Raw genomic sequence first — 23,543 nt, 5'->3', positions numbered from 1 at the left:
TTCTTTTCTCACTTTGAATCACACTGGCCTTTTTGCCTTGAACTTGTTGGGTTCTCTCCTGCCTCACTGTTCCCTCTGCCTGGATTCTCTTCCCCAGCTACATATATGGCCAATATCTTCTCCTTTATACCTTGGCATAAATACCACCTTCTTAGTGATGCCACTCTGAACATCCTATTTAAAACTGCAAGCTTCCCCACAATGCTCCCTCATCCTGCTCTTTTTCTTAAGCTTCCCTTATCACATCTAACATACCATGTAATTTACTCATTGTTTATTATTAATTGGCTGCCTGTCTCCCCTCACTAGGCATCAGTTCCACAAGAACATGGAATGCTTTGCTTACTCATGGAATCTCAAGCATATAGACTAGTGTCTGACACATAGTAAGTATTCAGTGTTTCCGTTTTGTGAATGAAATGATTATTCTGTGATATGTTGTCCTTCCCACTGGCCTATCAGCTATATCTAATGCAAGTCATTGCATTCTTAGGCCTTTAATAATTCTAGGTCTTTAATAAGTGTTTTTGATGGGCTGTTGAGCCAGAAGAATGCACTAATTATGCAGTATTTTGTAAATTTTTTTCATCTAGTTTCTATTTCATGGAAATTTTTGCCAAAAGGTCATCGTTATATGGAGCACCTTTCATTTTATTTTCTTTTTATTGAAGAAGAATACGTGTATAGAAAAGTACAACTATCATAAGTACAGCTTGTTGTAATTTCACAAAAAGAATTCACTCAGATAACCAATACCCAGAGGAGGAAACACAACATTACCAGCCCCAAGATGCCCCTTCATCTTCCCTTCCTGACTTCTGATATTACAAATTAGTTTAACACAGTTTATTTTAAAAACACCATACTCAGATTTCAATAGTTTCAATAATGCTTATATAAAAAACTGACTTTAAAAAATTGATCTGATTTCTCCTGTCACTGACAAAGACAACATAAAAATGGAACTTGTCTTTAAAAAGGCACAAACAGAAGGAATTTATCAGAAGTTCACACTTCAAGATAGACTTTCTGGCAAAATCAATTAAGTATAGATATTGGATATATCTACTTCTACCTCATGTACATTTAGGAAACACCATGAAATACATTACTTGTCAGAAATATATGTCAAGGGCTAAGCTATTGCTTTGTTGCCTTATTGGCTTGTAATATTGATGCTGTTATAGCTCTAAGGATTTTCTTAAACCAAGTAAGAAGAAGCTTGATGAAGAACCATTTCACTTAAACTTAAGGGTAAAGAACTGCACAGACGTGGGTGAGCTGTTATTCTTTATCCCCTCACACCCTCAGATCTATTCTCAGCTCTTCTCTTCTCTGCATAAGCAGATGAGTCAGACTTCTTACTGCTTCCCGCCTTTCCCTCAAACCATACCTCTGGTCTCCCCGGGTATTCCCTATGACCATTTGATGAGAAAAAAGGGTGACAGTGGCCTGGTCTGGTTTAAGAATTATCTGTCTGGGATGGCTCTGCAAGCCACGGGGAACTCTCCCCATGGACAGAACTTCCGGAAGTACATCTGGTTGGCCACTGACATGAAAGAAGGGATAAGCTGAGGTTTCCTGAAATACACAAATACACAGGCAGGGGCTAATGGGTTGGTCAAATTATCAGGGACCTGGAAGGTTGGTGCCAAGATCACCTAAAGGGAAGTTATGATGGACCTCTAAAAATGGTTAGTCTTTGAGGCTATTTGAGTAGCATATAAATGTTCCCCCAGAGGACATCTACCTCACAGAAAGCTAAATGAGGAGGTGGCCTAGATGACCTATCCCTTGGTTGTAGTGAGCCTCCTTCCTGGCTGCTATGGTCTAAATATTTGTGTCCCTTCAAAACTCATATGTGGAAACTTAATCACCAATGTGAATGGTATTAGGAAGTGAGGCCACTGAGAGGTTAGGTCCCCAGGGCAGTGCCCTTAAGAATGAGATTAGTGCCCTTATAAAATAAATCCCAGAGAGCTGCATAGCCCTTTCCACCATATGAAGACACAGACGGTGGCCCTCTATGAACCAGGAAACAAGCTCCTGCCAGACACAGAGTCTGCTAGAACCTTGATCTTGAACTTCCCAGCCTCTAGAATTGTGAGAAATAAATTTCTGCTGTTTATAAACAAGCCAGTTTATGGTGTTTTGTTAAAGCAGTTGAGCATACTAAGACACTGGCCATGTTTGTGCTTGGGTAAATGTCTCATGTACAAAGTGGACATGGGAATAGGAACAGAGGCAATGAAACAAACAAACGTGGACTTCCTCTCATCACAGCTGATCTGCCACTGTCACTGCTGAGTGCCCAGATTTCTAAAACAGAAGGCAACACCGAACCCTTATTTGGCACTATTTCTTGGAAGTATCAGCCATCCGGGCTGATACTATTGGACCACTTCATTATGGAAGGGGCAGGAATTTGTCTTCATGGGAATAATTACATATACTGGAGAGTAATTTCCCTTTCCTGTGCATGATGCTTCTGCCCGCACTACCATATGTGGTTGATAAGCTGCCTTATTCATCCCCATGTGTCACACAGCATTATCACTGATCAAGGAACTCATTTACAGTGAAACAGCTGTGGTATTAGGCTCACATCATAGAATTCATTGTTCCTACCTGGAAGCAGCTAGATTGATGGAATGATGAAATGTCCTGTTAAAGGTGCATTTATGGAGACTGCTGGGAGACAACATCTCGTGAAGTTGGGGTGCTGTCTTGTAAGTGGTCAGATCAGTGGTTGATGCAGGGTGTTGAATACATGGCTCTGGGAACTCAGGATGAGTAATAACCCACTTCAATAATATTGTCTTCTTGTCCCTAAAACATGGCATGTAATGGGTGTGAGGTTCTTGTGCCCAAGGGGGAGACATATTTCTACTAGGAAACACTGAGAATGCCCCTTCGACATTTCAGGTTGTTCATGACACTGATCAAAGGCAGAGGATTGGGTGTTTGTATGGACCGGTATGATTAATTTTGATTATCAAGGAGAAATTGGGATTTTTGCTATCACATGGGAACAACACTGTATCTGGAGCCCATGGGATTCATTGCACTCCCATGTCCAATAGTAACGGTCAATGAGAAATGGCAGTAACTCAACAAAGATGGAACCACCTGGATCCTGTGGCAAGGAAGGTTTGGCTTACCCCATCAGGTAAGACACCTTAACTGTCAAGATGCTAGGTGAGGGTAAAGAATTATGGAATGAGTGCTGGGAGGAGGAAGTCAGGATTATTGGATTCGAACTGCTTAGATGTGGAGCTGTAGTATGATAGTTTTATTTATTTATTTTTTACCTTTCCTTGCTGCCTTGCATCTTGGTGGTGACTAAAGTTACAGTTTAGGTTCCAGGCAGTAATATGACTGAAATACATCATTACTCAGCGATACAGTAGCTGATGAGAGACTATGTTTTCTCTGTGTTGAGGACCTGAGTTTCTTTGGCTAAGTAAAGGGCTAGAATGGAAACTGAGTGACAATAGGGTGGCCTGGGATGGTTATTCTTAGATCTCTTCTCTGCCCTTTCCTGTCATGCTCTGTGGCCTGGGAGGCTGACCTCTACTAGACCTGTTGTTTCATTTGCTTTTCCTTGCCCTCTGGCAAGAAACCACTGGCAAGAGGCCAGAGGGCAGGAGGAGAGCCAGGCCAGGGATTTTTATGCCCTCCTCTTTCCTCCCTGCCTCACCACAGTTGAGACAGAAGCTCCAGCTCCCAGGCCCAGTGACCTCTCCTGCACAGTTTCAGCTCTTACCAGGCTGGTAACAGCATCCCCTCCCTTTGTCCCTGCAGACCTCCTGTGGTAAGAGCTAATCCTTGACTGTCTCCCCAGCTCTTGTTGGTTCCATTAACCCTGCCCACGCCTCTGTAAATAATCCCTGCATGAAATTCTCTCAGCTAAACCCTTTGATGGTGCCATCTGTTTCCTACTAAGTCTTCAGTGGATACAGCAGGAAAAATAGCTGAGAAAGGAGAGAGGTATGGAGGTCAGCTATTGTGAAGTGGGGGAATATTTGAGGGCATATGGCTGGCACATACAGGCCAGAATAAGATGCATTTTCACAGGCTGAAATTGGCCAAGACAAAAAGAGTAATCTTTTCTAGTCAGAGCTCATAGTGTTTTTTTTCTTTCCTTTTCTTTCTCTCTTTTTCTTTCTTTCTTTTTTTTTTTTTTTTTTTTTTTTTTTTTTGTATTGTCAGATAGAGAAAGCCTGCAAAGATGATTGGGATGTGCCCAAGATTGAGAGGTTTTCTGGGTTGCAGGAATTTCTGTTCTAAAACTGCAACAGTCCTAGGCAAACTGGGATAGTTGGTCACCTTAATCTGTGATTATAATCAGGACTTCTGAGTCTTGCCCGGCTGCTCCTGCTGTAGGGACCTTCTAGGCAAAAGGACACTGTTCTAGAACCACTTGGCTCCTCCTCTCCACCCTCAATCAATGGCAGACATCACTTATCTCTCAAGGCACCCTTTCTCTACATGCAGTCTGAGATCTCTCTTAATACATGGTTCAGGCAACCGGTATTAACTGATCAGAGCTGGAATGACAGACAAGAAACTTGCTAACACTCCAGAATCAGAACTTTGGCCCCAAACTCAAAAGCAGGGCTAGACCAAGAAGAGCCTCTAGAGCTCCTTTTGCCCTTGTTTTCTTGGGTCTTGCTGAAGTAAGTAGCAGGGTGGGTGGCATTTTTAGCTCCTTTGCACTTGGCCAATAATTAGATCCTACTCATCTCCATCTTTCCATCTACTGTAAGAGCTTCAGGGGCTGACATTGTGTTGTAAGAACAGCAGCTCACACCTTTAACATTAACAATCTGCCTGTTTATTATTCCAAGTGCTGTGTATTTTTAAATGATTTATATGTTAAAGATGAGGAAACAGACAGTTAAATGATTTAAGTGACTTTTCCTGGGTCACACATGTAGCAGACCCAGGACGCAAATGCACTCATTCAGGCTCTTAGTACGGCACTTAGTGCCTCTCTCCTAGTTCCCTCGGATATCCTGCACCTGGCTCAGTGCTTGCCAGGTAGTGAGTGCCAGGTTATTAAATATGTGCTTAAAATTGTTAAATGAACACAAATCTTACCAGGAAATATCTCCCTTTTCATGTTTCCTTTTCCATGGACCCTGCTCTGGTTTTGTTAGACCTTCTAAGCAAAGGCAACCTTTGACTCAGTTGACTACACCAGCAGCATGAGAATAAAACAGAGCAGAGAGTGGTCCATTGAAAATGGGCTCAAATCCAGGTTCTATCAGCCTCTTAATCTAGAAGGTGAGAATTTCAATGGTGCTTACCTCCAAAGAGTTGTGCTAAATGAGTCAAGAACTTGGCACACAGTACATACTTACTTTTAGCTTTGATTATTTTAATGGTTATTCTTGCAAATCAATCCAAGTGCAGTAAATCGAAGTGCAAAGGGTAGATTTCCAATTCCAGGAGCAATCCCTTTACTCCTCCAGGCTGCTTCTTTTAGCCGAGGGCTCTTTCCTTGAAGTCTGTTTCGCCCTGATCTTCTGATGCATCTCCTTGGGGGTGAGTGGCGAGAAATCCTTGAGCTCCCCCTAGAGGATGGCGGTGCTCCTAACTTCAAAACCTTCCATGACGCCCCAGGACCCAGGATTAAAATGTTTTCTGATATTTTCTGTTTGTTCCTCCAAATGTTTGTTCCTCCTTCTGTGTTGGGTGTTTTCTGTTTGTCCCTCCGAATCCGCTTTTTATCCCCTTTTTACTCTCTTCTGGGCTCCAGGGTGCTGACTTGTATAGATAGACTCTCTTTCTCTCCAACTTCCAGTTTGATTTTAACCAGTGGAACTCACCGATATTGAAGAAGAGAGAAGTTGGGGTATTATTTCCCCAGGCCCCTCCCAGCCAGGCTGCTAAGAGTAGGCACGATCCCTCTACCAAAGGCCACGGCTCCTGCAGACTTGGAGACTCTAAGATCTCTGGTTCCTTGGTGTTGGCTCCCGTGGTTCCCTCTTCAGACCTAGGGACAGAAATGACTTCCTGCTGTTGCTAGCCCATAGCACAGCACCATCCCAGTTTGCTTTCTCTTAATCCTAACTACACCTTGGTAAGTGGTGCCTTTATTAGCTCTCCTCAACTGCCTTGTTTGAGAATGTCATCTGTTTCCTGCCAGCTACTACATGCTGTGTCTAAATTCCTTAACAGTCTCATCTTTCCTCCACCTCCCCAGTACCCTGTGCTCCAATAAACACTACTTACAGTCTCTGTAATATAATCCTGCTGCTTTGTGGCCCATGATTCTCCCACTAATTCTTATATCCGCGGTGTCCTTACATTTTCCCTATCCTCTTCACAACCCGCTCTCCACCCTGGCCCTCATAAAATCTCAATCCCCTTTCCTCATTAAAGGCTTCAATTCAAAGGCCCTGTCTTCTATTCGGTCCTTCCTGATCTCCTTTAGCACACATTTTTTCCCCATCTCACTGACATCCATGCCATTTCTGTCCTATTGAGTAGCAGTCTTACATTTGGTTGGATTCACCTTTTCTCTAGTGTCTATGGAGGGTTTGGGATAGTTTAACTATGTTCCATTGACTGGATTAATACAGGCCTAATCCAACCAGTACATGATATTTCCCTGGCCACAGGGAAATGGCCAACACTTCTTCACGGGTGTTCTACTCAGTGGGAGACTGTAGGGCTTTGTTCTGTGGTTGGTATCCATGCTCCCCACTTCAGAAGTGAACAGGGAGCAGAGAGTTGCACCCGCTGATTGTAGGCATCTGGTGACCAAAAGGAATGTCAATCTGAGGAAGAAACTAGCATGGAGAGAGGGCAGAGTCAGGAGGATCACTAGCAAACAGAACCAGGGCCTTGATCAGATGTGTCCAAAGCTGTTATGCAAGCCAGCTTGAGATGGTTTTTTTGTTACACCAGCTAAAAATATATGCAACATTTATGTTAACAAAAAAGTAACGTTCATAGAGTGCAATTAGAAGACAACTTCATCCTTTTCTTCTTCTGCCTATTCAAACGCATATAAAGGGTTACTTCTTCCTCTTCCTCTGGATAAAACCTTGGTGGGGCCCAAAGGGGAGGGAAGGTCCTATCCTTATCTATTCTTCTGCTGAGAATAAAATGTCTTCCAGTCACCTCTAATTACAAAATAGTTTTCAGTAATTAAAATATCCATTTCTATGTCATAGTCAAACCTCTGAAATTCATTAAACACGAAAGCTTCTCTTGTTTCCTGACTCTAGCCACTAAAAGCTACAGTGGGTGTTGGGTAGAGGAGGAGAATGTTCCTATTTCCTCATCTAACATGGGGAATAGTGGCTTTTTCCTTATTTTCCCTTCTTCTCCACTTCCTAAGAGGTCTCTGGCTCCTCCTGGATTAAAGCAGAGGAAGGAGGAGAGATATGAGGTGAGTTAGGGTCTTATTTATGCAGACACTACAATGTAATATGATGATGGTTCCTTCTCTTTGCATGTTTAAAAGCACCTCTCCATGGGTTTGAGTCCCAGAGACAACTGTTCTCATGGGCACTTCTGTGGGTTCTCTGAGGACCTCATTGGGCAGCTGTGTTCTCTCTCTGTCATTTTTATTCCTTTCTCAGCTCCTGGGGCCCCGACGACCCATCTTCCGATTGGGTTTGTGGCATCCTTTTGGGTTTTCCCAGGCTGCAGACCTGCGCTCTTTTTCTGCCATGCAGCTCACATCCAGTCCTGGAGATACACTCATGCATCTTTGTCCCCATCATCAGTGGGAGAACAGTCTGTTCCAAAAGCAGTCTGGTCTTTTCTCTCTGCCCTCAGAGCAGCCAGCCAGCTGCAGCCTCTTGCCTTTTGATTTCACAGGCATGAGCTGCATGGCTGTCACTGTGCTTGAGGTACTTATCTCGAATATAGTCTAATCTCCTCTTAGCAGGCTTGAGGGAAGAGAGAGATAAGTCCCACCCTTCCCCCATAGGCGTGGGAAGTAGGCCTGAGACACAAACACACTGACATAGTCTCCATTATTTCCAAACTCACCTTTGAGATGGATGTTTGCTGAGAGCCACAAAACTGGTTTGTTGCCCCCTCCTTGAAACTCCCGTTTAGGTATCCTAGCCCTTCCCATAGAAGAAAGAGTACAGACCACCTAATATGTGGAGGCCTTAGCAAAAAAAAAAAAAAAAAAAAGAAAACAGAGTCCCTCTGTAGCATCCTAACCTACATGAATACTTTACCCCAGGTGGAATTCACTGCTGTATAGATGTTCATCAAAGTACTGGCAGCATATTGATGCACTTGACTTTAAAAGTCAGGGACTGAGTCAGGTGAACAAAACTAGGAACTCAGGGACCAAATCCAACTGGTTGGAGAGGTGAGTGATTTATTCTCTGGCTCATGTTTCTATATGGAGGCATTTTCCAGGACTAACAATCCTGGCTTCTCTCTTTTGGCTTTCCCTGTCCTCCTGTGGGGCAGAGTTATCTGGAAAGTCTGGAAGGGACCAGGCACAGCCTTTGCTGCTCTCCTTTCTCTTCATACTTGTGTTATCTGCAAGGAGGGGAATATTCTAGTTTGCTCTCTTGACTGGAGGGTTAGCTCTATCTTGCTGTGGTGAAGGGCTGGATTTGTGGGGAGGACGGTTAGTTCAATTCGGGAGCTTTCTAGCAAGGCTATTTGGTTGTACACTTAAGCCAAATCCTTTATGGTTACATCATCAGTACTGAAGTTGACATTTTGACCTTAATCTGCCTGAAACCTGTATGGCTCAACTGGTTCCACATTCAGGTAAGAAAGAGAAGTCTTATTTTGGAAGTGGCTTAAACACCATCAAAATCCACAGACATTATTTTCTTTTTTTTCCTTTGGCCCACATAGTCTTTAAAATTTTTTCAAATCAGTTTACAACTTTTAAAATTAGGGAGATTTTAACTAGAGTCCTGGATTTCCAGTATATCATGATAATTTCAATGAGTTCACTGGGGTTGCATGCCTTGTGGCAATGATTCCTGAGAGGGGGTCGGGAGGGGAGGTAGCAGCTGCTCCCTTTAGATAAAGCATGTACTTTCCAGCTCTCCCCGGTTCCCAGCTAGTTAGGGTTGCCGCATTTAGCAAATATGAATGCAAGAAGCCTGTTTAAATGTGAAGATCAGATAAACAACGATTTTATTTTTATTTTTTAGTATAAGTAGGTCCGATGCAATTCATGCAATTCAGTTAGGGCACCCTATATTATATCTGGCAACCCCAACTCAATCAGTTTTGTTATCCACTTGGGCCTAGAAGGTAAGTGAGCTTTTCACCCTTGTAGCCATTTTTATTTATCTTTATAAGTACAACACCTAACATACTACCTGGCCCATAGTAAGATGTTCAATAACATTGATGGAATGATTATATAAACATAGCCTGAGGACCAAAATCATATTCCATAGAAAATATCACTAGTCACATAGATGAATAAAGAGTAACAACCTCTTGCTGAGCACAACTTGAATAAAGAGTACACATTTGCAGTTATCTGAGGAGCAGACCTGAGCTGGAATTCTGGACCCTTGACTTGTAGGTGTGGCTTTGTTGCTGACTAGTTGCATAGAGTTGAGCCAGTAAATAAGCCTTCATGGACCTTTGGTTGTCATCTCTAAAAGAAAGGAGAAATGCTTGCTGTCTAGGATTTCTACCAAAGTTAATGTTTTTTATTTTCTTTTGTTCTGAATATAAGTCAGCTTATACACGAATAGGTTACTGTATCACATTCCCAGGTAGTATTTCAAAAACACCTGTTCTAATACAGGTAATAGAAACCTAGAAGCTTAGCTTTTTCAGGAGGCTTTTTTTTTTTTTTTTTTTTTTAAGACAGAATCTCACTCTGTCACCTAAGCTGGAGTGCAGCACCATCTCACCAGCTCAGCTCACTGCAACCTCCACCTCCTGGGTTCAATTGATTCGCATGCCTCAGCCTCCTGAGTAGCTGGGACTACAGGTGCACGCCACCACGCCTGATTAATTTTTTGTATTTTTAGTAGAGATGGGGTTTTGCCGTGTTGGCCAGCCTGGTCTTGAATTCCTGGCCTCAAGTGAGGCCTGCCTCAGCTTCCCAAAGAGCTGGGATTCCAGATATGAGCCACAGCTCCTGGCCCTTTTTCAGGGCTTTAAGATGCCATCAACTGATATGCACCATGATTTGATAACAGCTTCTTAGGGGAAAATATATCAATTACTACATCTCACACCAATTCAAGAAATTTAAAAAGTGATTTTTAAAAAGTACATCTTGTAATGAAGAAATCTCGGTATACTATATATGATTCATTTTAGGGTACTGACAATTATTGAAAACCTTATGGACACCAGGAGATCAACTCATGGTGAATCAACATTTATTAAGCATTTAACAAATGCCAGGCACTATACTAAGTGCTTTCCTTTAAATATGCGTTTCTCGTATCAGTATTCTTAACATTTGGGCTTGATTCTTTGTTGTGGAGGCTGTTCTGTGCATTGTAGGATGTTTAGCAGCATCTCTGATCTCTATCCACCAGATGCCAGTAGCACCTACACTCTTAGTTGTGATAACCATAAGTGTCTCTAGACATTGCCAAATGTCCCATGTGGGAAACTTGTCTCTGGTTGAGAGTCATTAGTTTAAATTACTCTGTTGAATTGGGTAGTTCACCACAATCCAGCAAGGTAAAGTCTTTGCAGTCTTCACTGTGTCCACACCATGCTCTGGTCTATGCAGACCTAGAAGAAGGATGAATCCTCTGCCAGTCTGTTTCCTACTTTGCCTCCAGGTTACACAAGCATAGCAGCCTGTGCCCAACTGTCTCACCAGGCTCCATTTAAAATCCAGCTGCTTCTGCTGCTTCCTGAGTCCTTTCTCTCCATGAGACTCAGACTAGGTCTGTGAGGCTGGAGAAGCAAAGACACCACAATGCCGCCGTCTGACCTGTGTCCCTTCTCCCTCTTTTGATAAGAGTGTTTACCTAACCCTTAGGAAGGTCAGGAGATGGAGGGATATAGCTCTAACTTGCAATAAACACGATCTGTCGGGCAGAAGATGGTAATAATATCTACATTACTTCTGTAGTGCTAAATTCTAAAATGAATGCCACTTATTTTATGGAAATTAATGGAAATTTCCAGTCTCCTCTCTTTTCCCAATTACTTATTCATCTTAACTTGAAAACGTGCTAGTACTTAACTTTTTCACAAACAGCATAGCTGAATCCTTTACTGATCATTGATGTCTGGGTTGTAATGTTTTCATTCTGATCTTTAGTTATGTATCTGAATCTGTGCATTCTCAGAAAGCTGTGAGCCTCTAAATCAGTAATCCTTGTGAGAATGAGGACACAACATCTTGGAGCAGTATGCCAGAATCACCTGTGGGGCCTTTATTTAAAAATAGAATAAAATCTCAAGCCAGGCATGGTGGTTCGTTTCTGTAGTCTGAGCTACACCAGAGGCTGAAGTGGGGGGATCACTTGAGCCCAGAAGTTCAAGGCCACAATGAGATATGACAGCACCTGTGGATAGACACTGCACTCCAGTCTGGCCAACATAGTAAGACTCCGTTTCTAAAATAATTTAAAAATAAAAATAAATTTAAAAAAAAAACCTCAAGCCTATGTTTTCTGCCTTCAATCTCTATCCCCAAAACAAAATAAAGATTATGACCCATCACTTGCTTCATCCAGGGGTGTGTGGCCTCAACTGAGAATCAAAGCTCTGAGTGCATGAACTTTCATGTGTGTTGAGGGATAAAAATGCCTGAAAAACTGACACACATTTCTTACTTTTCATGTAGAAAAGGTCTTGATATTGCCAAGTTATTAAAAGGCATGAACTGCATTCAATATTCAATCCAAATTCCTCCAAGTGTTAGACTGTGTAACTTTCCACAACTTTCTTCGTGCAGGAGAATTATATTTCTCTACCAGATATGTGACTTTCCTTGGTCAAGGAAATCTTAGAAAGCCATCGTGGGAATCATCTGCTCTCTTTTCTAGCTGCCAGTCACCAATAATGTTTCTGATAGTGGCTTCGCTGACAGCCTATGTCCTGAAGTGAGGATAACAAGGACCTGAGAGTTGAGCCCTTAGTTGAATTCTGATGGCAACATAATGTGAGCAGAAAATAGAAGACTTCCTTGTTTTTTTTTAAATAAGTATTCCTTGAGCATTTATTTACAGCACATTTCAATAAAAGACTCTGCATTATTAATACACAAGTCTCTTTTTCTCTTTTCTGTAAAGAAAAAATGAATTTAGCCATCAACAATTGGCCTGAAACTTATCTAAGTTCTGCATGGTTGGAATGTTTTGCCAACTTACATTGGACTGAGTTACATGGGATTTTTTTTTTTTATTATTATACTTTAAGTTCTAGGGTACATGTGCATAACGTGCAGGTTTGTTACATATGTATACTTGTGCCATGTTGCTGTGCTGCACCCATCAACTCGTCAGCACCCATCAACTCGTCATTTACATCAGGTATAACTCCCAATGCAATCCTTCCCCCCTCCCCCCTCCCCATGATAGGCCCCGGTGTGTGATGTTCCCCTTCCTGAGTCCAAGTGATCTCATTGTTCAGTTCCCACCTATGAGTGAGAACATGCGGTGTTTGGTTTTCCGTTCTTGTGATAGTTTGCTAAGAATGATGGTTTCCAGCTGCATCCATGTCCCTACAAAGGACACAAACTCATCCTTTTTTATGGCTGCATAGTATTCCATGGTGTATATGTGCCACATTTTCTTAATCCAGTCTGTCATTGATGGATATTTGGGTTGATTCCAAGTCTTTGCTATTGTGAATAGTGCTGCAATAAACATACGTGTGCATGTGTCTTTATAACAGCATGATTTATAATCCTTTGGGTATATACCCAGTAATGGGATGGCTGGGTCATATGGTACATCTAGTTCTAGATCCTTGAGGAATCGCCATACTGCTTTCCATAATGGTTGAACTAGTTTACAATCCCACCAACAGTGTAAAATTGTTCCTATTTCTCCACATCCTCTCCAGCACCTGTTGTTTCCTGACTTTTTAATGATCGCCATTCTAACTGGTGTGAGATGGTATCTCATTGTGGTTTTGATTTGCATTTCTCTGATGGCCAGTGATGATAAGCATTTTTTCATGTGTCTGTTGGCTGTATGAATGTCTTCTTTTGAGAAATGTCTGTTCATATCCTTTGCCCACTTTTTGATGGGGCTGTTTGTTTTTTTCTTGTAAATTTGTTTGAGTTCTTTGTAGGTTCTGGATATTAGCCCTTTGTCAGATGAGTAGATTGCAAAAATTTTCTCCCATTCTGTAGGTTGCCTGTTCACTCTGATGGTAGTTTCTTTTGCTGTGCAGAAGCTCTTTAGTTTAATTCGATCCAACTTGTCAATTTTGGCTTTTGCTGCCGTTGCTTTTGGTGTTTTAGACATGAAGACTTCCTTGTTTTAAGCCACTGAGATTTCGGGGTTGTTTCAGCAGCATAACTTAGACCTTCGTGACTGATACAAAGGGCCAGAGAGATCATTTAGGCCTGTGAATCAGACCGTGTACAAAAATAACAGAAGGAAGTGTACTGAGTCAAACTGAATATTTGGCTCACCTATAGGAGTTTAAATTTTAAAGAATGTTTGAACACATTAATGACCAAACAAAACATATCAGTGGACTTGTTTCAGTCAGTGGGCCACCAATTAGTGAGCAAGGTTACAAGGTTATAGAATAAAAGCTGTTTCTTCAGTAATATAAATACAATGAAAATGGCTCTGTACAAGATCACTAAATGGAGGGACGGGCACGGTGGCTCATGCCTGAAATTCCAACACTTTGGGAGGCTGAGGCGGGTGGATCACGAGGTCAAGAGATCGAGACCATCCTGGCGAACATAGTGAAACCCCGTCTCTACTAAAAAATACAAAAACTGGCTGGGTGTGGTGGTGTGCACCTGTAGCCCCAGCTACTTGGGAGGCTGAGGCAGAGAATAGCTTGAACCCGGGAAGTGGAGGCTGCAGTGAGCCGAAATCACACCACTGCACTCCAGCTTGATGACAGAGCAAGGCTGTCCCCCCCCCAAAAAAAAAATCACTAAATGGAGTAAACTACAGTAATTTTTATAACTGAGAAGAAACCCTAGGGTGGCCAAGTTTAAAATATATTCATATATTATGTTAGAAATTGTTGAGATTTGGAATTTTCTTTTTAGATAGAAGAACCAATCTTTAAAAGAATCTGGTTTCTTTCTACTAAAATCACAACTCTATTGTAATACACAGTGAAGACTTTTAAGATTTTTAAAAATTCTCTAATTGTTTCACACAGATATTATCTCTTCCTCTTTTAGTCCCTCATTAAGTCACAACATTTTATTGGGTGCCTACTATGTGCCAGTCATTGTTCTGACATATGGTGGATTACCAAGAGAATGTCTCTGCCCTCACGGAGTTTATATCCTGGTGATGGTCCCACAGGTGGTTCTGACATACTCCCTCTGCAGGTTTTGCCCTCGTTCTCATGGGGATTACTCATAGAGAATGTATATTTCAGGGAGAGATAAGTGGTTGTTCATGCTCGCTTTTTTAAAGAAAAAATATCTTTTTAAGTATAAAAATCAGTGGTTTATTAGTACATTTATCAAGTTGCAGAACTGTCACCACTATCTAATTCCAGAATATTTCATCACCCCAACAAGAAGCCAGTCCCTGGCAAACAATCCATATTCTGTTGCTATGTATTTGGCTATTCTGAACATTTTATATGGATGGAATCATACATTGTGTCTGACTTCTTTACTTAGCACAGTGTTTTCAAGTTTCATCCACACTGTAGCATGAATCAGTACTTCATTCCTTTTATTTGCCAGGCATATAAATGTGTATAGATGCAGCACATTTTATTTACCCATTAATCAGTTGATAGACATTTGGATTGTTTCCCCTTTTGGCTATTGTGAGTAACGCTGCTATGAACATTTGTGTCTGCATTTTTATGTGGACATATGTATTCAGTTATCACAGGTACCTACCTAGGAGTGGAATTGTTGACTGATAGGGTAATCCTATATTTAACTTTTAAAGGAACTCCCAAATTCATGAAGTCAAAAGAATTACCATAGGGCTCAGCAATTCCATTCCTAGATATAAAGCAGTTGTACAATTTTACATTCCCACCAGCAACTTATGAGAGTTTCCATTCCTTTACATCCTCACCAACACTTGCTATTATCTGGCTATTTGATTATAGCTATTACAGTGAGTGTGAAGTAGGTTTTGTGATGTTGATTTATATTTCCCCTATTGCCTAATGATGTTGGGCATCTTTTCATGTGCTTATTGGCTATTTATATACCTTTTTGGTGAAATGTCTATCAAATATTTTGCCCTTTTTTAGCTGGGAGGAATATGTGTTTGAAGAAAAATGAAAGTTTAATGATATAGAGAACGAAAGGAAGGGCTTATTTTGAAAATGTGGTAAGAACTAAGTGAAGTGAAAGAAGTGAGTCTTGAAAAGATTTGGGAAAAGAGTATTTATGGCAGAGGAACTAGCAAGGGCTGTGAAAAAAAGTATAACACAGTAATGGGATAGAAAATGACTGGAAGGCAGAGCCACAGCAAATAGAGTGGTCTAGGACAGGGATCCCCAACCCCTCGGCCATGTACCCGGTACTGGTCTGTGGCCTGTTAGGAACGAGGCTGGATAGCAGGAGGTGAGCAGCAGGCGAGGAAGCCAGCATTACGGCCTGAGTTCTGCCTCCTGTCAGATCAGCAGAGGTGTTAGATTCTCACAGAAGCATGAACCCTATTGTGAAATGCACATGCAGGGATCTAGGTTGTGTGCTCCTTATGAGAATCTAATGCCTGATGATCGGAGCTGGAACAGTTTTATCCTGAAACCATCCCTCACCTCCATTCCCCTGTCTATGGAAAAATCGTCTTCCATGAAACTGATCCCTGGTGCTAAAAGGTTGGGGACTCTAGGAAGCCTCTTTGAGGAGTAACATCTTAGCCAATACCTGCTAGCCATCATCAATTCCATCTTGCCCTCATCTCTCTCATCATAGTCACTTGGAAGGTCTGAGTGATGCTTCACATAAACTGACCTTCAAATGCATAATCTTAGGATTGAGATGGAGAGGGAATGGAGGAATGTACCCTCTTTTCTTTCTAGTGGGAAAAGTAAGTAGAAACCTATTACAACTGTCAAAATAAAAGGAATTGGCTAGGTAAATTGTAAATTATTACCATGATTTGACATTTTTTGGAGACACTAAAAGCTACGGCTTTTTTTTTTTTTTTTTTTTTTTTTTTTTTTTTTTTTTTTTTTTTTTTTGTAAAAAGGGAAAAATGAAAGTCTAAGCCCTAGAACATAAGTTACCAGATTCTTAGAATATGTAAGATAGCCATTCACCAGGTACTGTTGGTTCAGGACCAAGGACAGCATCTAAGTTTTTTTTTTTTTTTCCTGCCCCCCTTCCCCTGCTCATTTTAATTACGCCATACCCAAACAAATATCTCTTTATGTTTCTACTGCTGCTACTCCAATAATGCCAGAATCTATCAATTTTTGCAGTGCCTTCCATTTGGGGGAAGAGCATTCATGGCAGAGGAACTAGCAAGGGCTATGAAGAAAGTAAAACACAATAATGGGATAGAAAATGACTGGAAGGCAGAGCCACAGCAAATAGAGTGGTCTTGGACAGGGATCCCCAACCCCTGAGCCACGTACTAGTATGGTCCTATAAGGAACCAGGCTTCCACTGTACTGAAGGTCATCCCATGACTGTGATGCCTTTACTAATGTGCATTCTTTCAACACTTTACCCCTATTATCTTCACTGAAATAACATACACATAACATTTACCATTTAACCATTTATAAGTGTGTGTAGTTCAATGATATGACATATATTCACATTGTTTTGTAACCATCACCACCGTCCACCTCCAGAACTTTTTCAGTTTCGCAAACTGAAACTCCACACATCCATTGAACAATAATTCCCCATCTTCTCTCCCCGCAGCCCCTGGCAAATGGCAAACACCATTCTACTTTCCCTTTTTTTTTTTTTTTTTTTTTTTTTGAGATGGAGTCTCGCTCTGTCACCCAGGCTGGAGTGCAATGGCTTGATCTCCGCTCACTGCAACCTCTGCTTCCCGGGATCAAGCGATTCTCCTGCCTCAGCCTCCCGAATAGCTGGGATTACAGGTGCCCACTACTGCGCCCAGCTAATATTTGTATTTTTAGTAGAGATGGGGTTTCGTCATGTTGGCCAGGCTGGTCTCGAACTCCTGACCTCAGGTGATTCGCCCACCTCAGCCTCCCAAAGTGCTGGGAGCCACTGCGTGAGCCAACGCGCCCAGCCCATTCTACTTTCTGTGTTTCTCCTTACTACCTTTTTGTTTACTCTGCTGATTGTTACAGGATGGTTCATTGGCAGCATAAGCATCACACCTAGGAACCTGTATTTACTATAAATGTAAATTATTGCACCCCATTCCAGACAGACTGAAACAGAAGCTCTGGAGTAGAATCTGCATTATAACAAGTCCTTTGGATGATTCTGATGCCCGCTAAAGTTTGAGAACCATTGATCTAGTGGCTTTAAATGTAAAAATCAGTAGTCTTTAGTACTTTCAAGTTGTAAACTTACCCCACTAATTCCAGAACATTTTCATCACCCTAAAAAGTTTCCATTTTTTCATTAGTAATCCCTCCCCATTCTTTCCTCCCCCAGTCTCTGGCAACCATTAATCCACTAATTCTACCACTTTAAAAAATCACAATTGAAGTCCTTCTTCCCCTGTAAGTCTTTCCTGATACAAAAACATTTCCAAAGACCAATCAAATGTCTTAAGTACATTTGACACTATTGAAATACAATAATATGGTTATTATATATTTTATAACATTCCCATGGTTATGATTGACCTACTGCTTCACATAACTTTCATTGATTGTTTCATGTGGTGAGTCTTATTTCCCTAATTAGATTCTAAGCTGTTTGACCTAAGCATCCCCATCAAGGGATGAATGGATACAGAAAATGTGATATATATATATATATATACACATATATAATGGAATACTATTCAACCATGAAAAAGAATGAAATCACGTAATTTGCAGGAACATGAATAAAACTGGAGAACACTATGTTAAGTGAAATAAGCCAGGCACAGGAAGATAAACATTACATGTTCTCATTCATACATGAGAGCTAAAAAAGTTGATCACATGAAGATAGAGAGGGGAATGGTAGATTCTCTTTCTCCCAGAGAATGGGAAGGATGTGTGGGTGGGAGGAGGGAAATGAAGAGAGGTTGGTTTACAGGTACAATCATACAGTTACATAGAAGAAATAAGTTCTAATATTTGATAGCAGAATCAGGGGACTATAGATGACAATAATGCACTGTACCAAAATGGCTAGAAAAGACAATTTGAAATGTACCTGACATATAGAAATGATAAATCCTCGGGTGATGGATACCCTAAATGTCCTGACATGATCATTATACATTCTATGCATGCAACAAAATTTCACATGTACCCCATAATGTACAAATAGAGTGTATTGATAAAATTACAAAATACTTTAAACTATTGGAGGACAATGATCATGTTTTCTATTTATTTTGTAGACTTTTTCAGTAAATATAGAGCTGACTAGCCACAATGTCAGCTTTCAATCAATGCAGAAAATATTTACTGTGCCTCTACTATGTGTCACAGATTGTGCTGCCTATAGAGTGATACTAAAATGAGTAGAACGCAGTTCTTATCTTTACTGACCTTTCACTATGGTAAGTGCTGGTAGACACAGAAACATAATGTGGATGTAAATGCAGCAACATAAAATAGTGCTAAGTAGAACTCTAAGTTGCATACCATCAGGACCCAAAGGAAAAATAGTAAGTTGTATTTTTATAAGGAGGAATAGGTTCAGAGAAAGAGGATTTTACATAAACATATCTTCCCTGAGATACATTTCTTTGTGTATAAGTTGGAGCAAGACAGTAGCACAGGCATTCACGAGTACAGAAACAGCTCTAGCAAAGGCTCCAAAGGGCGTAGTTAACTGCAATGGCTTAAGGACTGGCCCAGGGGAGATGAGTGGTTAGATATAAAATAGGACTTGGTTTGAGGCATTTAAAAGTGAACTAAAAATGCATTTTAAAGAAGATCTATGGCACGATATGCCAGTGGTTCCCAAATGTTGATGCATATTATAATCACCTAGAAAGCTTGTTTGAAAATAGATTTCTAGTATTCACACTAGACCTTCTAAATGAAAACCTCTGGGGTGAGGACTAAAAATCTTTACTTTTAGCAAGCTACCCTGGTGAATCTTATGTAATTTGTTGGTAAATGCAGGGTGGACAGGTGGAGGGGAGAAATTTTGAAGTTAGAAAGCAAGTTGGTGTTACTGAAATATTCTAGAAGGCAGAAGGCAGGGTCTGTGGAGTGACAGGAGCCATTGGACAGAAAGATAGGAAGATAAAATATATGGTGAGGAGCATGCCTGTAATCCCAGCTACCTGGGAGGCTGCTGCAGGAGGATCACTTGAGCTCAGGAGTTCAAGGCCAGTCTAGGCAGCCCATCGTATATATATATATATATGTTGAGGATGTAGTTGATAGGACTTGGAGACTGAATGTTGACTTAAATGAATCATGCAGTTTTCAAAAATGTAATGCATTATTGATTCAAACCCATCTTGTACTTTTCCATGTGCTCTCCTATACTTTGGAGGAAGTGTATCAATAAGGGAGTTCCCCTGCCTGTAAACAGGCTCAAAGTATGTTCACTCCAAGTGCTATATAGTAAGGTGAACAGTAGATGGCACTTTTGTACTACGCTGAATTTCCAAATTTGTAGACCAAGGAAGAACCAGTGCTAAAATAAAAACAACTCTTTGTAATGCCCAAGTAAATAAATTCAATTTCTGTTTTGGGAGAACTGGAAAAGAAGGGCTAATTAGAGGTCGGTTTATCCTACTTAGTACCTGGCCTGCAGTAAAACCTTGTAGGTTTTTAAATACTGATCCTGCTTGTGGCTCCCACTCATATAAATGATTAGGTTGCAATCCAGAGAGGTCTAAATAATCATTGTAGCAAGTGGAATTAGGCTTGAGGTTAGAAAAAATTTCTCCAACTTAGACCACATTTCCAAATTTCTACCTCTCAGCTTTTACTATTTGCAAAGGTGAAGAAAAGCAGAAAAGAACAAAATCAACTATGGAAAAGAACAATGGGAAGGGCAGTTTAGAGTAATAAGTGAGGACAGTGGAATGAAAATAAAGGAGATATTACTTTCATTTTGTAAAACTTATTATTAAAATCTTGGCAAAAATGCAATGTTTTATACATTTATAGTACACTTGCAATCACACAAAAGTCATGACAGTGATTAAGAGAGTGGATTCTGAAGGCACACTGCGAGTGTCTAAAAATCTCAACTCTGCCACTTCCTAGCTAGCAGTGTGCCTTGGGCAAGTAACTTAATGTCTCTGCATATCAATTTACTCATCTATAAAACGGAAATGGTAATAATAGCACATCTCTAATAAGATTGTTATGATCACTAAATGTCAAAATCTGTAAGGTACTTAGAAAAGTCCTAGCATGTAGTGAAAACATAGGTAGGTATATTAGTCCATTCTCACGTTGCTATAAAGAACTACCTGAGACTAGGTAATTTACAAAGCAAAGAGGTTTAATTGGTTCATGGTTCTGCAGGCTGTACAGGAAGTATAGCTGGGGAGGCCTCAGGAAACTTACAATCATGGTGGAGGCAAAGGGGAAGCAGGCACATCCTACATGGCTGGAGCAGGAGGAAAAGAGCAAAGGGGGAAGTGCTACACACTTTTAAACAACCAGATCTCATGATAACTCACTCAGAACAGCAAGGGGGAAATCCACCCCTGTGATCCAATCACCTCCCACCAGGCCCCTCTTCCAACACTGGGGATTACAATCCTCCGTGAGATTTCGGTGGGGACACAAATCCAAACCATATCAGTAGGTGACAAATTTTTTAAGATAAACGTTAGGTGATAGGAGTAATAGGTAGTTTCCCTCCCATCTTTTAAATTTAAAACATGTGTTTCCTGATAACTGAGAAAAAAAGTAAAAACTAAACTTTTACTAAAACAGTTAAATAAAAATCTATACTTTTTTTTCTTTTGAGCTAGTTTCTAAATCTCCAACTTCTTCCTTTTTCTGCTTCTGCTCTGCCCAATATTAGATACAACATGGCTATGAGTAATACTGAGGTCCTGATTACTCTTCAGCTTCTGGTATTATTATTTTATTATTGTGGTGAAAAACTTGTAATGAAATTTACCACTTTACCCATTTTTAGGTGTACAATTCACTGGCATTCACAATGTTGTGCAAACATCACCACTATCTATTTCCAGAACTTCATCATCCCAAACAGAAACTCTACACCCATTCAACAGTAACTCCCCAGTCTCCCTTACCCCCAGCCCTAGTAACCTCTATTCGACTTTCTGTCCTTACGAATTCACCTATTCTAGGTACCTCATATGAGTGGAATCATACAATATGCTCCTTTGTGTTTGGCTTATTCACTTAGCAAAATGTTTTCAAGGTTCATCCATGTTGTAGCTTGTATCAGAATTTCATTTCTTTTTATGGCAGGATAATATTTCCTTATATGTATATATCACACACATTTTGTTTATCCATTCATCTGTTGGATACTTGGATTGTATCCACTTTTTGGCTATTGTAAATAATGCTTGCTTTGAACACTGGCATCTGTTGGAGTCTCTGCTTTCAATACTTATGGGATATACCTAGCAGTGAGATTGCTGGATTATAAGGTAATTTTAGGTTTAACTTTTTGAGGAACTGAAAATTTTTTTAACAGAGCTACATCATTTTACATTCCCACCAGTATCCAGCATTATTTAAAAATAATTTTTAAATATATTTGGCAGGCTTTTAAAATAAGTCAAGCCTAAACTGGGAATATGTAGCAAAACTAAGAGTCCTGCAACAGTTTGCTGACAAGTTGCTGGTATCAACACTCTCAACATATCATCTCCTAGACTCATGTAGTGTTTCTCAACATAGACAGCTGAGACTCCCATAGTAATCATCTATGGAGCTTGTTACATCAGAAGGGCCCTGGATCCCACCTTGTATATGTTGATTCAGCATCTCTGGAAATGGGGCCCCCAAATCAACATTAGAAATGCTAAAGCATGAGACTCATCAACCCTAGATTGCTGAGTTCTTGAAGGTAGGGGAAATATCTTAGTCATCATTGTGTCCCTCAAGGCCAAACATACAACAGATATTTAACAAGTGTATACTTAAATTAACTAACACTGTAATCTAAAGCCTACCTGTTTAGTTGTTAAGTACCATATTTAATAAAATTAAACTCAATCACTAGACAACTAGGGAATCTGTAATTAAGGTGTGTAGCATACCTTTCATTTGCATAAAACACATATCTTACCAGCTGTGCTCTATCATGCCTTTTGATGTAGCTAAGGATCTTTACACTATATGTAATTTTCAGCTCAGAACACACTTTGAGGCAGGGTTAAAAAAAAAAAAAAAAAGGATATGGACTTGGAATTAGAAGAACTGCCTGTGTGACCTCTAAGACCAATATCTAGGAATCAAGTTTATAACTTGGAAACATTGAAAACATTTTGTAATTCTACCAACTACATTGTTTGACTGAAGCACAAATGATACTATGTGTGACAAAGTCTGCTGTAGAAAGGTGGTCTCATAACAACAACAACAACAAAAAAAACAAACCAAAAACCATGTTTCCAAAAAGTTTAGTGCTCTAAGGTATACGCAAATCAGCAAATGAGATTGGAAACATATCGCAGAACATTATTAAGTGTATGCACGACATTTATTCATTCACTCATTCATTCATCACGCACATCCAGCATCTATATCAATATCCCGCAGGGCACTGTGTGGAAAAACAGTGGTTAAATAAATTCAAATCCGCCCTCCGGGGATTTAGTTCCTTTTAGTATATTAATAACTAGCAAGCTGCCCCACTTCAAAGCTTTACGTCAACAAAATTAGCGGCAGGGGATTACCTTAAACGTCACGGGTGCTGTCTCTTTAAAACATAATAGAGCTCTGATTGCATCGATCACAGGCTCACAACTCCCTTCCATTCTTCGCTCTTATTCCCGTCCTGGTTACTATCCCGCTTCCTGATGTCAAACCACAGGGAACGCGAGTGTTAGTAAACATGGCTTTGGTGTGTAGCCACAACTGAACCGGAGCATCCCACCCGTCCGCTCTTTACAGGGCTGGCGGTGTCTCGGGGCTCGGCTAGCCATGCTTCGAGCGCGGGGTTTGACTGGGCCGCCGTTGTTGTAGTGACCGGGAGGCGCTGCCGCTCTGGGCAGACGGTTCCGGGAGCCGCACGGTCCCCTCTCCTGCCCCATCCCCTCCCCTCCCCTCCCCGGGTTCCCCCACCCGCAGGAGCCTGGGGCGGACCACTCCCCCTCGATGGCCTCAGCCACGGTAAGAACGGGTTGGAAGTGCGTGGG

The 23,543-nt window shown here is 40.9% G+C and overlaps 1 protein-coding gene and 2 long non-coding RNA genes across 8 annotated transcripts in view; 2 read left to right on the top strand and 1 right to left on the bottom strand.

Moving 5' to 3' along the window:
* Nucleotides 1-23,543, bottom strand: part of LOC126930957 (uncharacterized) — a 59,674-nt gene that overhangs the window by 35,822 nt on the left and 309 nt on the right. The window contains exons 2-3 of one of the 3 annotated variants that reach the window (XR_007717729.1): nt 23,082-23,201; nt 2,629-6,001 (exon numbers count right to left, since the gene is read on the bottom strand). This is a non-coding gene — a long non-coding RNA (uncharacterized LOC126930957). Of the gene's footprint in view, nt 1-2,628; nt 6,002-8,343; nt 23,202-23,543 lie in introns of those variants that run through there. The other 2 variants (XR_007717727.1, XR_007717728.1) reach the window with 2 other exon arrangements.
* LOC126930958 (uncharacterized) lies at nt 7,863-12,081 on the top strand. Its single transcript, XR_007717730.1, has 3 exons — nt 7,863-8,049; nt 8,216-8,347; nt 11,985-12,081. It is a non-coding gene; the product is annotated as an uncharacterized LOC126930958 (long non-coding RNA).
* The window catches only part of POC1B (POC1 centriolar protein B), a 102,096-nt gene continuing 101,700 nt past the window's right edge, over nt 23,148-23,543 (top strand). Inside the window, exon 1 of one of the 4 annotated variants that reach the window (XM_050748576.1) lies at nt 23,148-23,517. In XM_050748576.1, coding sequence (XP_050604533.1) covers nt 23,503-23,517 — 15 coding nt within the window. In that variant the 5' untranslated portion in view covers nt 23,148-23,502. The remainder of the gene's footprint in view (nt 23,518-23,543) is intronic. The other 3 variants (XR_007717726.1, XM_050748577.1, XM_050748578.1) reach the window with 3 other exon arrangements.

Source organism: Macaca thibetana, chromosome 11 (assembly GCF_024542745.1).
Source record: "Macaca thibetana thibetana isolate TM-01 chromosome 11, ASM2454274v1, whole genome shotgun sequence".
In the NCBI taxonomy this organism is placed as follows: Eukaryota; Metazoa; Chordata; class Mammalia; order Primates; family Cercopithecidae; genus Macaca; species Macaca thibetana.
Note: the sequence above shows the minus strand (reverse complement) of the source record. Positions and strands in the feature narration are given on the sequence as shown.